Below are 15,425 nucleotides of genomic sequence, written 5' to 3'. Positions count from 1 at the left end.
CGGCCGGGAAGTGCCGTGGATCGGCGGTGGAGTTCAATATTGTGGTGAGACGCTTGGGGCTCCGCTTCTGGTGGTGATATACCTGAGAGCCATTGTATGGGGAGGGCAGTCCTGGGCATTGATAACCTCATTGTTTAAATATCAAATAAAGTGTAAACATCTTCTGGGTTAGACAACAGGAGTTCTCCATTGCCAGGGGGCGACAAGGCTCAGTGTGTCTCCTAAACACAGGGCGCTACAAGGCTCAATGTGCCACCTATGTCTTTGGGCACTACAAGGCTCAGTGTGCTATCTGATCTTGTGGCACTACAAGACTCAGTGTGACAACTGAATCTCGGGGAACCTTAAAGGCTCAGAGTGACACCTAAATCTTGGGGCACTACAAGCCTCAGTGTGACACCTGAATCTTGGGGCACTACAAGCCTCAGTGTAACACCTGAATCATGGGGTCCTACAAGCCTCAGTGTAACACCTGAATCATGGGGTCCTACAAGCCTCAGTGTAACACCTGAATCATGGGGTCCTACAAGCCTCAGTGTAACACCTGAATCATGGGGTCCTACAAGCCTCAGTGTAACACCTGAATCATGGGGTCCTACAAGCCTCAGTGTAACACCTGAATCATGGGGTCCTACAAGCCTCAGTGTAACACCTGAATCATGGGGTCCTACAAGCCTCAGTGTAACACCTGAATCATGGGGTCCTACAAGCCTCAGTGTAACACCTGAATCATGGGGTCCTACAAGCCTCAGTGTAACACCTGAATCATGGGGTCCTACAAGCCTCAGTGTAACACCTGAATCATGGGGTCCTACAAGCCTCAGTGTAACACCTGAATCATGGGGTCCTACAAGCCTCAGTGTAACACCTGAATCATGGGGTCCTACAAGCCTCAGTGTAACACCTGAATCATGGGGTCCTACAAGCCTCAGTGTAACACCTGAATCATGGGGTCCTACAAGCCTCAGTGTAACACCTGAATCATGGGGTCCTACAAGCCTCAGTGTAACACCTGAATCATGGGGTCCTACAAGCCTCAGTGTAACACCTGAATCATGGGGTCCTACAAGCCTCAGTGTAACACCTGAATCATGGGGTCCTACAAGCCTCAGTGTAACACCTGAATCATGGGGTCCTACAAGCCTCAGTGTAACACCTGAATCATGGGGTCCTACAAGCCTCAGTGTAACACCTGAATCATGGGGTCCTACAAGCCTCAGTGTAACACCTGAATCATGGGGTCCTACAAGCCTCAGTGTGACACCTGAATCTTGGGGCACTTCAGGGCTCAGTGTGACTCCTGAAGCTTGGGGCACTACAAGGCTCAGTGTGACACCTGAATCTTGGGGCATTACAGGGCTCAGTGTAACACCTGAATCTTGGGGCACTACAGGGCTCAGTGTGACACCTGAATCTTGGGGCATTACAGGGCTCAGTGTAACACCTGAATCTTGGGGCACTACAGGGCTCAGTGTGACACCTGAATCTTGGGGCATTATAGGGCTCAGTGTAACACCTGAATCTTGGGGCACTACAGGGCTCAGTGTGACACCTGAATCTTGGGGCATTACAGGGCTCAGTGTAACACCTGAATCTTGGGGCACTACAGGGCTCAGTGTGACACCTAAATCTTGGGGCATTACAGGGCTTAGTTTGAGACTTCATTCTTGGGGAACCTCAAGGCTCAGCATGGCTGTCTGCTCAATACAGCACTGATTTACCCAGGGCTTTAAAACATTTTAGGGTGTCTCACCAGTCAGTCAAAAATTCCACCAGTCAGCATGACCGGACTATAGCCTTGCAATTTATGTTAACATTTTTGGGGGGTATATAATCACCACTGGGGTTTTTATTTTTTTTTCACTATATAATGAAAAAAGTACCATAAATTAAAAATGTTTTCCCTACGTTATGTTATAAAACATTTATTCTCACCCATATTTTTGGTAAAATATAAAAGACGGGGTTGCGTCAGGTAAATAGACACCAAACATCTCAAGCCTTAAAATTGCGCGCGCCTGCAAAATCGCAAAAGACGACCACACCGAAAATTGGCCGTAGGCAACACTTTAAACATTTTTACTGCTCATGAGTTTAGTGTTATCAATGATTAATGGCCCTAAAATTATTGCTCTCACTCTGACGTTCGCGATGATATGTAACATGTGCAGCACAATAGGCTCAATCGTAATTTGCGCACGTAGGCGCACCCAACGCATGTTTGTGTGTGTATGTGGTGGGCGGGGGATTTAAAAAGCATTTTTTTATGCTTCTTTAATTTTTTTATTACTTTTTTTTTTTTTACACTTAACTTTATTGCTATCACATAGGGGTCTAAGAAGCCCCCCATGTGATAGCCAATTTACATGACAGGTCCTCTGATAGCCAATTTACATGACCCCTAATGTCACCTAGAAGCTGAAGAGATCTGCTTCACCAGCTTCTCCCCAGCTTCCGAAGCTGGAGCGTGACAGCAGATTGCGGAAGTGATGTAATATGCATCCCTTCCTGCATTCGGGGACTGGAGAGGCGATCAGAGCGAGATTGTGTACCGATCTTCCTTTGATCTCCTGTCACAGAGCAGCCAGTGGATCTTGAGACCGGCAATGGCAGTGACAGCTGCTGCTAATACAAGCGATCGGGCATCTCTAGAGACGACCGATCGCTTGAATGTAAAGCTTCCGTCCAGCCGTTTAGTTACAACGGCCGGCCAGGAAGCTACTCTTCCGGCTCTGCCGTCCTCTCGTCACAGGCGAGAGGACGAGCAGATTTTTCAAGCCCTGTATATACCTCTATGCATTGTTCTGCTCACCATTACAAGGGAAGCTGTAGAAAGACAAATCTAACAACACTGTGAGCTTCACTATTATTTAAAGTGATTTGTGATTGGCTTATTGGAATGAAGTTCTCAGTGTGTGCTTGTTGAAAAACATAAAAAAGAAACATTTTCCAGCACACTGGATGTGTCTTCTTGCCGTCTTGTTTTTAAAGGAGAACTATAGGGTCAGGGCTTTTCCCCATAGTTCTCCTTAGGGTAACGGGAGGACACAAACTAGCGTCCTCCGTCACCCTAAGCTCAGTATACCGCGAGCTACAGCTCGATGTCGAGATCCGCCCAGCTGCGTGAGTGACAGCTGGCTCTGCCTATCTAGAGGCAGAGCCAGCTGTACCCGCCCCCTACCCCGTCCGTTCCGCAAGTCAGCGCTGGCGGAGCAGGGAGGGGGGGAGTCCAGCCCCTCCCCTGTCACGGCAGAGAGCCGTGACAGGATCGAGAGGTGAGCTAACGCCGGTATATGTTCGCTCACCTCCCGATCTACTGAGCCGACCTGTGACAGTCTCATTGTCACAGGTGAGTGAAAAGCACTCGCCTCATAGTTCTCCTGTAAAGAGACTTTATCATTTGTGAGTGTGTGGTTCCATCCACTGACCACTACATTATTTCATCCATTTTATGTAATGTAGGAACTAGTGATTTCCCGATACCACTTTTTCAAGACAGGGTACAAGTACTTTCCCTCGGGTACTTGCCAATACCAATTAGCAATACTTTTTCGTAAAGGGACATGTGAATTTTTTTTCTAAAAACCACAGACTGTTAATTTTAGGGCAGTTCCTCACCGCTTAAATACAGATGTTACCAGAGCAGAATACATGTCCCCAGGCTGCGATCTCTGCAGGGCGCTGCGGGCAGTGGCTATGCTGTGGACTGTTGAACGGCCGGGAAGGAGGAGATATAGAACCGTACAGGCACAGCTACTGCCAGGTCCCCAGGAGGCTGCCTGAAGTTCCCACAAGCGCAGGAACTCAGCCGCTGCAGTTTAAAAATTCAAAGGGCCGGTATCAGCCTTTAAGAATGGGGGGTATTTTCATGAGTACAAGTACTCGTGAAAATGCCCAGTATCGGCCCCAATACTAGTATCGGGACATCCCTAGTAGGGACCATCAGATGGAACCAGAGTGGACAGCAAGGGATGCAGGCATCCAATACACCAGGAAGATTCTTCAGTGGCCATAGATTTCAAGACTGAACACTGCATGTTGTCCTTCAACAGTCAATTGCAAGAATGTGAGTGGACAGTAGAGGCTCTAGCATTTGAACGTTGAATAAAAGGTGGTACATCTTGTCACTGAGCAAAGTTCAGGCTCTGTATACTTCCTAATGGTAGCAATGCAGCATATTTCAGGATTCGTTGCATTAAACTGGCCAGCTATGGACTAACTAACCAGCTGGCCCTTTTTTGGTATTGTTTTTTTACCCAGATAATTTATATTGTGTTTAATGTCTGTATGACTGTTTGACAGGGAGAGATTAATTGTGTGCACAATTCATTTGTCAAGTAAAAGAAGGTCACAGTGTGTCCCAATAGTGTGGTCATGTGTGTGCTTGTGGAGGGTCCGGGACCTGGAACAATGAAACGTCTACCATACTTGTCACTTTGCTGTAAAATTAGGGCGCGCAGCAGTCTTCTGTATGACTCAGCCGACATCAGTAGTGACGTACTTTTATCATTTATGTGTATGAAGAGGACAATTGATTAGAATATCTGTGTAATTACAGGTGAAACTCGAATAATTAGAATATCGTGCAAAGTTCATTTATTTCACTAATGCAACTTAAAAGGTGAAACTAATATATGAGATAGACTCATGACATGCAAAGCAAGATAATTCAAGCCGTGATTTGTCATCATTGTGATGATTATGGCTTACAGCTCATGAAAACCCCAAGAACCCCAAATCCACAACCTCAAAAAAGTAGATTATTACATGCAATCAATAAAACAAGGATTGTACATAGAACAATATCGGACCTCTGAAAAGTACAAGCATGCATATGTACTCAGTACTTGGTTTGGGCCCCTTTTGCAGCACTTACTGCCATTACTTTTGCACGATATTCTAATTATTCGAGTTTCACCTGTAATGCTTTCAGCTGTAGGAAGTGCTCTTAGGGCTTGTGCTGATGGGAAAATGCAGCTTGATTTCAGGTGCATTCAGCCTACAAGAGCTTGTTTTGGTCTAGGTGCAAAAATAACATCTCTGCTACAGCGGTCTAAGGATCCTTGAGCCATTGCATCCAGTACACAGTGTATAGGACATGTGGAAGGCCGGGATACATTCCATCTCTGGAGGGGAGTGCTCTAACAGGCAGCCAGCTGCATTCTTCAGGTGAGTATAACTTTGCTATTTTTGCATAGACCAAAACGAGCATTTAGCCCTTGCATTGTGGGGGTAACCCCACTACAGGGGTTAAGAGAAGTTTTGCCCAGAGTTCTTCTTTAAGCTGCTTTTCCATCGACCTGTATTGGGAGAGATGCAGTTCTGATGCAGCCAAAATCCTGTTGACACAAGCCTTTTTTTGCCCGACGCCTCATTTCCAGTGACTTTTTTTGTTGTTGTCCAAAACAATATAGACTAGCATGTTTTGGGGGCCTTTAAAGTGTATTTCCAACTTTTTTGTGAAATTTCAGAAAACTATACTTTTGTGTTTGTGTTCACACAGCATACCTAACATAAAGAAATATGTCTGACCTTCTTGATGTTCCATTGGAGGAGGCCTTTTGGCAGACTGCAAGCTGTTCTGAACAATTTCAAAGTGTGTCTGTCCCCAGACAAAGATTGGAGACACAAGGGGGGCAAATTTATCAAAACTGGAGAGACCGAGTTCCCTCTCATGAACATGCAATGCGGAAGCCAGGCTTCTAGAACTTTTGACAGAAAACAGATCTTATTATGGTTTGTAAACTAGATTTGAACACTGTCCTAACAAAGGTTTAACACAGGACGGTGAAGCTCAGTGTCAACACAGATCGGTTTTCTGCCCCTCTGATTGGACAGAGGGAACATTAATAGAGGGTAGGGCCAGCGGAGGACTACTACAGATTGGTCAGGTCACTCGTTGTAGCCACTCCGAGCATCCGTGGGCGGGGAACATTGAAGACCCTCCTGTTCCTCCACTGTCCACACTCCCATTAGGTGATGACGGATTATCGGTGCTCGGTCCGATTGGCTGTCATTTACAATTTATTCTATGGAGAGGGGGGGGTTAGGTTCTGACGAAGGGGACGTGATCCCGGAAACGCGTCAACGTATGCATTTTTCACTGGCACACAGGAACGTCTGTGCAGCTCCCACTTGCCTCATCCTGGTTTATTGTCTAAAGGCTCATGTTCATCTACTCTTGTGAGTACTATTCCTATTGTTTGCCTCTAATTGAATCAAATTCATCTGCACTAGTGAAGGCGCCCCCTGTTTGTGCTTTTCTTTTAGATATCACAGTCTCCCTGGCTGAAGTGGGGCAGCGACCTGCAGCATGCACATTCATTAACCCTTCAGAGGAGTGGTTGTCCCTGGCGCTTTTTCTCTTTACATGGCTTCTGAATTCTTTATGGACTATACAGACCATTAAACTAGACATTTGTCTGCATGGGAATGGCTCATGCATTTTTGTATTGGTTTGTTTACCCCTGATTTAGCTATTTGTGTGCATAAATGACTCATGGGTCAGTTGTTTGAATATAAAGTTTAGTCTTTAAATCTAATGTACTCAACGTCTAAGCTTCGATTGACCACAAGTGAAAGTTTAGGTGACGTGAAAGGTCACCTCACAGTTTTCTACGCTGTTATCTGAGCGTCATTCATTTAACATTTACAAAGCAGAAGTATTATAAATATTTAACAGTACACATAAAAGGTTCATAGTTTACACACTGACTAGGAAAGTTTTGCTAGTGGTCACCATTACTATTAGGGAATATCCCATAGATCTTAGGTCAGGTAGAAAAGTGTTAAGCTGCTGCAGAATGTAAATCTCTTTCTTTAAACCTTTTAAAGTGTATGTAAAGCCCAAACTGTCTCTTTGCTTGTATTGAGTAGGGAATAGTTAAACCCCCTATCGGTTTTTATTTTTGCTGCTTTATGTCCCTTCAATTCCTATCCCAAAGAGACAACAAAATGTAAGAGGAATTTTCTCTAAATCAAATGAAAACTCCTCTTAGACAAGTGTTGCCATTGGAAGATATCTCTCACCTTCTGTTCCTGTGACAACTCCCAAAATTTTGGATTTTCATCACTTTCTGTACAGGAGAGAATGGCCACCATGACCAATGGGAGCGTTAATCTGTCCAACGGGGATACAGACATCAATAAAACCTGACACAGGTTTTTAATGACTCCCTCACTCTGTTCAAAATTACAAAAAAATAAATTGTTGGCTTAGCATATGCTTTAAAGTATGTGTTTAGCCAATACTTTTGTTGTTTGTGTGCCATTGTGGAGATTTACCTTCACTTCTTGTTTTCGAGAAACAGGAAGTGAAAGGAACTCTCTACAAAATGAGGGGAAACACTTTATTTTGGACACATGTGCCAAACACAAGGCTCGCTGGCCAAATCTCCAGCAGCTTTACATTTTTAAACTGAAACCCATGCTATAAACAGGCATCGGGTTTCACAGGAAGGCTGTTGAGGTCCCCAGCAAGGTCCCGGCAGCCTTCCTGTGAATTGTGGTACCTGTTTACAGTGCCAGTGGCAAATCTCCTTTGTGTGGATCCATGCCGCACAGCCCAGCATAGACCCTGCACAGCCACCTGAGAGTCCATACAGCCCAGCATAGATTCTGCGCATGCACCTTAGAGTTTGCACATCCCACCATAGAACTTGCACAGCCACCTGGGAGGCCGCAAAGTCCACCATAGAACCTGCACAGCCACATGAGAGCTCACACAGCCCACCACAGAACCTGTACAGCCACTTGGGAGCCCACACAGCCCACCATAGAACCTGCACAGCCACCTGAGAGTCTGCACAGAACCTGTACAGCCACCTGAGAGCCTGCACAGCCCACCATAGAACCTGCACAGCCACCTGGGAGTCTGTACAGCCCACGATAGAACCTGCACAGCCACCTGAGAGTCTGTACAGCCCACGATAGAACCTGCACAGCCACCTGAGAGTCTGTACAGCCCACGATAGAACCTGCACAGCCACCTGAGAGTCCACACTATTACACTAATTGCCTTTATTTTTCCTAGATTTCTACTTTCACAGCTAGTTATTACATTATTACTAAAACCAGTAATAATCAAATGCAGAGGCAATTATTCAGCATGATAAAGAGTAGATAAATTTATATAGTCCTACAGATACAACCGGCTCTTTGAGGGCAACCATAATGCTGATGCGACACGCAATGAAATTGAGTTTGACACCCCTGCCTTAGAAAGTTGTCCCCAGAACAGGTTTCCCCATTGGAAGATTTTCACTCACCTCATGTTCTGGTGACAACTGCAAAACGTGGGATATCACCTCACTTTCTGCCTCAGTGACAATGGTTATCAGGAAAAATGTTATTTATGAGGGACACAGACAGTCATGGAAACTGAACAGGGGCTCTAAAACATCCCTACTCTATCCAAAACTAAAAAGGTTTTAGGTTTACATAAACTTCAACAATCACATTGGTTAATTACTGCTAGTTAAACCAGTTTACAGAAATGCTGTGTTGGGGCTATTGGTGGTTATGTTTATAATAGACTGTCACTTTTTAGTTGGGGAGCTTTTGCAATGTCTTTGCCATGGTCTGCACAGACAGTAACCTATGCTTATGTCTTTCTATATGTTTGGGCAGCTGTTACATAGTGTCACATGTGACATAACCCTGAGGATACACTAAACCCTACTGACAGCCACAACCGGGCATGTAAATGCTCCATCTCTTGTTAACCAGTATGATGAGGAAGAGTTGACTTAAAGGAGAACCCAAGGCAGAATAAAAACAAATGATATTCCTATTAAGAGGATGTATGAGATGATGTAAGGGTGAGAGAGGATGTAAAGATGAGAGATGTATTTTCCATGTCAAGTACATACAGTAAATGCTAAGTAATTGTAAGTTTAATACAGGGCTAGGCAAATCCCAGGAGGCGGGTAGCCAATGCTTCGTAACAATTACATCTGGCGTGTAACTTTTACGGTTTTCCATAGTTGTTGTCAGTGCAGCTGGTTCCTAAAACTAAAATCCTGACAGGTCCTGAATAATACCTGTATGTTTTTGATCTCGGTAACTTACTATGGGGTCAGGGCTTTTCCCCATAATTCTCCTTAGGGTACCTAAGCTCAGTTACCCTAAGCTCAGTATACCGCGAGCTATAGCTCGTTGGTCGGCTAGAGCTATGAGGTGAGTGAAAAGCACTCACCTCATAGTTCTCCTTTAAGCAGTTATGTATTGATTTGAAACCATATCTCTGAAAATAACAGCATTTATGGACCATATGTAAAAACAGTTTCACTACAAATTTTTAACAAAAGTCTTATGTATGCTTATTTGTTTTTTTATAATTGTTTTGGCAGATTCAAGAAATGTCAATGACTTCAAAAGCCTGATGGACCCTGTAATATGACATAGGAGCCCCTGCCAGTTAAGGTATCATTCATGTTTTTTCTCACATTCCCCTCCTTCTTTTCCCTCTCCTGTACTCTGTCTACGGTTACGCTCTCAAGTGTGCTCCCACTCTCTTTTTCACATTTGCTTGCTCTCTGTCTCTCACTCCTTAAATTTTTTTTCAGGCGTACTAATGAAAGATTTGTAAATACTGTAACTGTATTTGTCTATTGGAGAGTGACTCTTGGAGCCTAACGTTAGATGTGATAGGCCTCCAGAGATCTTACAGTTGCTGTTCCTACAAGTACCTGATCCCATGCTGATACTACATGCTATCTTCCACCTTTTGTAAAATGCACTTTGTAGTATTAATGCCTTATAGAAAGTCTGTTCTTTATCTTTTATCTCTGTGTTTTTTCAAAGTATAAACAAGATGAATCGTGCAAAGGCAACCGCTGTGCGTCGGCCCAGCGCAGCTGCAAAGTCATCAGGTAGGGTGACCTTTTAAACTGAAGCATTTCTGTCATGTAGCTGTAACCTGTATGACATGGATTTGCTGGTGCTGATCTTGGCTGTTTAGGATTGTGAGAGCTTAGCATAGAAAAAAACAGAAGCCAGGTTGAAGTCTTGTCCCTGGTCCTAAACCGCTCCAGCACCACCCTCCCAACTTCCAGCTCTATCTTAGTAGGGGCATGGTAGATGTACGCTTCTTTTAAAGATAGAATACTGCATAAAAGAAAAGGAAGTGTGCTAGGTTTGAACACCAGCTACTGTGCCAGTGGCTGGTAGATGACCAACTTATGATCGGTTATCTGTAAATGCAAAGCTGATCAACAGGCAAATGTAAAAAGACAAATTAATACCTTTATGTATTCATTATTATTAAATACATGGTTTAAATGAAAGCATTCTAAGTACTCCAATTTGACTTTGTATCACTCCCATGCAGCCCCTGTATAGCAGAGCTCAGCGTGAGAGAGGTACAAGCAGCACAAGGAGCCAGCCAATTAAATTTGCTAGGAAGGAATCTACTGTCCTGTCTCAGGAGATCGAGTGGCTGAAAGAAGTATTCTGGGGGGCAGCTCCCTTTTGGGTATTTCTTAATAAAGTTTCTTTCCTGTAGAATTTGCCAATAGCTGCACTTCCTGTTTCAAGCTGACAATGCCAAGACACAGTCTTGCAAAATAGCAAGCAGTAGATATAGGCAAAAAGTTTTTGTTTTTTTTTTAAAAACCTGCTTTAACAGCGGTTTACACTTACCGTGTTATCGCTGCGCGCTCCCGCCCGAGAATCTGAAACTGATCGAGTGGCCGTTGGATGGCTTTGTAGGTGGTTGTTAATATATTGAATTTTATCCTTTGGGCTATTGGAAGCCAGTGCAGGGATTGACAGAGGGGGGTTGCAGACACCTGAGCGGTTGGTTAGGTGAATAAGTCTAGCAGCTGCATTCATGATAGACTGAAGAATGCAAAACAATGTATTTATTTAAATCATATTTTCTTTGATTTTTTTTTTACGTAACAAACAAGAAAAAGATTGCAAAAAAATACAGCGGTAGGGAATATTAGTGTACAACAACAAACTGGTGCAATTGATCAAATAATTAAATATTTCACAGAGGTTACATGAGGCTACAATAAAAAAAAAAAAATATATTTAACTTAAACTGATCATCATCATCATCATCATCCAGGGCATTTGGATGCTTGATTAGTTGACAGTTATGTCTTATTGCAGCTATATGTTTCCTCAAGTTTATTTTTGGATGAACATTTATTCTTTCTCATTCACATGCAGGTCATCCGCCTCCAGGAGATTTTATTGCTCTGGGCTCCAAGGGACAAACCAGTGACTCCAAAGCCCCCTCCAATCTTCTGAAGCCAGCTGCTTCTGGCCTGACCTCTGAAAGGAAGCGAGAGGCCTCAGCTGCATTAGCCAGCACTTCAGGACTGCCTGGGCTCAGTAAACGGCCCAAACTTTCATCCACTACCCCTTTGAGCGCCTTAGGGCGATTGGCTGAGGCGGCTGTAGCAGAGAAGAGAGCGATCTCTCCATCTATCAAAGAGCCATCTGTTGTCCCAATTGAAGGTGCCAATGTCTGTTTACTCTAGAACATGTTCCGTATTTGCTTGGGATTGAATGTGCAGTGCAGGTCAACAAATAGTTTCTTAGATTGCACACACTGTTTATAAGTATCTTTTGCTGCTTTCATTGCTGCCTCTGAAGATGGCTTCAGCTGTTTATTTTTCTTTTCAGAAATGTTGTGACCTGCAGTATTAGTAGCTTATGAATCTTCAAAGGCAATTTAACCCCCATTGCATATATGTATTCCATCTTACTATTAGAGGTTTCTTTTTTTTTCATTCAGGTCTTTCTAAGTATATTTTTTTTAGTTGCATTGCCCAGTTTTGTTACAGGTTTAACTCTTTTGTGACCAAACATCATTAAAGCCTTTCAGTATAAGCCCTGATGATCTTTTCTTCCCCTTTTTTTCAGTTCCTCCAGCGTCTCTGCTAGATGATATTGAAGCTTCTGAGCAAGAGGGCAATGATGACAGAATCGAAGGGGTACTCTGCGGAGCAGTAAAGCAACTTAAGATGAACAGGGCAAAACCAGATCCGACGTTGTACTTAAGTTTAATGTACCTGGCAAAAATGAAGCCCAATATATTCGCAACAGAGGGTGTCATAGAGGTGGGGTTTGTCTTTATGCGTTGTGTTTCTTTTGTAGTATATTTTGTATATTACAGAAATATGCCTAGGGGGTTGTAGTTTTACTGTAGACTGGGTAGGCATGATTTAAAACTGTACCTTACTAAAGGATTGGTGCATCTTTATGTAAAAAAGAAAAAGCCATGTTTTCCCTCAATGTAAACACAATCCTCAGATCAGACTTGTGTTGCTTGCTGTTGATCTGTGCAGGTCTGAGTGTTGTTTACATCCTCCATGTGGTTGTAAAATACTTTCGATACACCAGAGTAAGCAATAGGCAATAATGGCTACCTATCTCCCTGTGCCTGCCATAGACAAAAAATAGTCTGCCCATATCCCTGCAATAAGCAGGTAGTCCCCACCCAATGTTAATGTCAGGACTTACCTTAAATGATGCCTCTTTATTCGATCATCATCATCATCTTCTTCCTTACTGTCCTTTTCAGCTGTCCTTCCAGTGCTGGCGCAAGTCTCCGATCCAGCACTGACTCCTCTGTCCTCCTCTCCTCTGATGTCCCGCTGAGTCTGTGCAGGTGCACGCTGCTCCATGGACTTACCTTGTGTCTCTCCTCTTCTCCTGGCCGAACATCTGAACTGCACATGCGCCCGCCCCAAGATCTTTTGCGGCCGCCCGAGACTCTTCAGATGTTCAGACGGGAGCACGCGGCGAAGACACAGGTAAGTTTAAACCTGTTTGAAAAGGTTTTTTTACGTTTTTGCATATATCTACTGCTTGTTAGCAGTAGATATATGCAAAAACACACTGAGGGTTTAATAACCCTTTAACACATAATTTCCAATGCCTATTTAAAGTAATACATTTTATGTTGTCCTGTCAAATGTTTGTTTGATTTACTTATTGATCATATGTTGCCCACAGATCTTAATATATACACAGTACAGCCTGACATTACACTGCATATATTAAGATTGGTGGAGAGTGTACTTCAGTGGATATGATTCACATATGATTTGTGACTTGCACTAAGATCATTCCATGTTACCATCAATGTAAGTTAGTACTCATAATATGCATCAATTTACATGTTTTGCCTGTCAGATCTTTGCATAACTTGAGGGGGTGTCCATTATAAAACCTCATTCAAGCTAGTTTTATATTTCAAATATAAGTTGGTCTCCAGGCAAACAGTTTATTTACAAGGTTGAAATATTTGTGAACTTTCATGCCTTTTGATATGTGGAAATGTCAAAGCTCTATGCTCTCCCTTTATAAATTAACATATAATAATAGAGGTCATCTTGCTCTCTTTGATAAGGTCTGGGGATAGTGGACCTCCTCTCCCAACACAATAGCAGAATCCTCTTTGTAATGTCTTTACTGTGATATTCTGCTTCCCTATTTATAATGGTCTGGCCCTCTAGCAACTTCAGCGCGAAATTATAGCTAGTTATAGCTAATTTGCCTACAAAAGTCAGGTGGTCATAATAATCTGGCCACTCAGTGTATAGGCGCTCACTAAGTCTTACTGTTCTCAATGTTGGTCTTCCCTGTGCACATTTTCATTCCATGCTACAGTATGTCTTCATACTGTATGTCTTCAGGATTGGAAATGTTGTTTGTACACCTCATTTTGCCACTGTATAATTGATACGTATTGGCGCCTGTGTCTGCTGCCTCTTCGCTTAACTTTTCTTTTTGTTGCCTCTTTTGTTATTGGCATTGTTGTTACTTGAGCGACATTATGTACATATCTCATGAAAAAACTATCTTACCTGCCAAAAACATTTGTGATTCAGGGATCCCTACTAGATAGCATAACCACAAACCTTACCTTCAGTATAGGTAAGACATACAGCTTGGTCAAGGATCCACCACATGCCCACTGGTTGGTCAATAAAGAGCAGTAGCTCACTGCTGTGGTCAATCCTATGCTTTAGATAGGGTAAATGAAAGGTACCCTTTATATACGGCTGAAAACGTCAGATGCAGACGCATGTAGATTTCAATGCCATAGACAAAAAGAGCTCGGTAATGTTTTCTGCCCTCTGATGCCACTTTTTCTCTTTCATCCCATGAATGTGCTTTCCATAGAGTATAAAGGTCTCTAATGTATCCCCAGAGACAGCTCTATGGCAGGATCATATACAGGATGGCAGAGGCTACTGAGATCTACATGCGTGATTCTTCCACGTCAGTAATATACTTTCTTACAAAATGCACTCACACATATTATATATTGTTTTTTAGAGGACAGATAGGGCTACATATTTATATCACATATGTGTGTCTAACGCCTCACTTAGGACAAATAAAATATAAAAAAAGAGGAAAAAACTTTTTTAAAAACCCAGTTTTGATTTGTAGTATTTTTTACAAAACCAGCACAGCTAAAAAATTATCAGCGGTTACCAGCCCTCTAATGCAGCAAATAACTCGTCACGTACAGTGTACGTGACGAGTCATTTGGTCCCTTTGTGGAGGGACGTACAGTGTACGTCTCCCGTCACGAAGGGGTTAATATATAAGTGTTAAAAAGCACCGATCATTTAAAGTGATTTATTTTTTTACCATTAATACAATATTGGATTCTCATTTTTGTTCTACTTGCCTGGAGCTCAGTTGATTATGTGTAAAATTCTTTTGTTTGATCAGCTCTTCATTGTTAATATTAATGTACGCTGTGTTTCAGGCTTTGTGCAGCTTGCTACGAAGAGATGCCACAATCAATTTTAAAGCCAAAGGCAACAGCTTGGTGTCCGTTCTGGCCGGCAATCTTCTAATGGCAGCCTATGAAGAAGATGAGAACTGGCCTGAAATATTTGTAAAGGTTTGAAAAATGCAGAAAAAAAAGATAGCTCTGAAATAAACATATACTCATATTATTGTGTTTTTCCCCCATATTCATAGATTTTGTTTAAAAGGGGAAGTTGTTTACTTCTTATAAAATCCTTTTCCCACAGAGTTTATTTTTTAACACGTTCCATCTCCTCTCGCTTTTGGGTTTTTTCACTGGGTGAACAGTGTGGGCCTCTGGCATATAGGCATTGTTTATATGAGGTTGGATAAGAATGAACTTTTCGTACCCTGTGGCCTATACCTCAACTCCAGGCATCAGTCGTCTTTGCTTAGTATCTGGGAGTTGCTTGGTACTTATAGAAGTCACACTGGCTGTCAGAGTTGTGTAGTTCATAGAGGAAAAAAAATCTTAATTTGTAGCCTCCTACTGAAAGAGTTTACTCTGTTTACTCTCTCCTGTGCACTTTAGTACATGTAAGCAATGTATTTATATCAAAAGCTATATGTTACAGATGATCATAAAATGTTGGCAGGCCAATCAAATGTAAAAGATGCATCAATAGCTATGTCTCAAG

At 42.8% G+C, this 15,425-nt stretch overlaps 1 protein-coding gene across 2 annotated transcripts in view; it reads left to right on the top strand.

The window, feature by feature from the left end:
- Positions 1 to 15,425, top strand: part of INTS1 (integrator complex subunit 1) — an 83,701-nt gene continuing 68,276 nt past the window's right edge. For both annotated transcript variants that reach the window (XM_018557117.1, XM_018557116.1), the window contains exons 1-6: positions 1 to 44; positions 9,351 to 9,423; positions 9,805 to 9,872; positions 11,179 to 11,469; positions 11,878 to 12,074; positions 14,744 to 14,881. In XM_018557117.1, the coding sequence (XP_018412619.1) occupies positions 9,815 to 9,872; positions 11,179 to 11,469; positions 11,878 to 12,074; positions 14,744 to 14,881 (684 nt within the window). In that variant the 5' untranslated portion in view covers positions 1 to 44; positions 9,351 to 9,423; positions 9,805 to 9,814. The remainder of the gene's footprint in view (positions 45 to 9,350; positions 9,424 to 9,804; positions 9,873 to 11,178; positions 11,470 to 11,877; positions 12,075 to 14,743; positions 14,882 to 15,425) is intronic.

This window comes from Nanorana parkeri, unplaced genomic scaffold, assembly GCF_000935625.1.
Source record: "Nanorana parkeri isolate BGI_ZX_2015 unplaced genomic scaffold, ASM93562v1 scaffold268, whole genome shotgun sequence".
Classification (NCBI taxonomy): domain Eukaryota; kingdom Metazoa; phylum Chordata; class Amphibia; order Anura; family Dicroglossidae; genus Nanorana; species Nanorana parkeri.
Note: the sequence above shows the minus strand (reverse complement) of the source record. Positions and strands in the feature narration are given on the sequence as shown.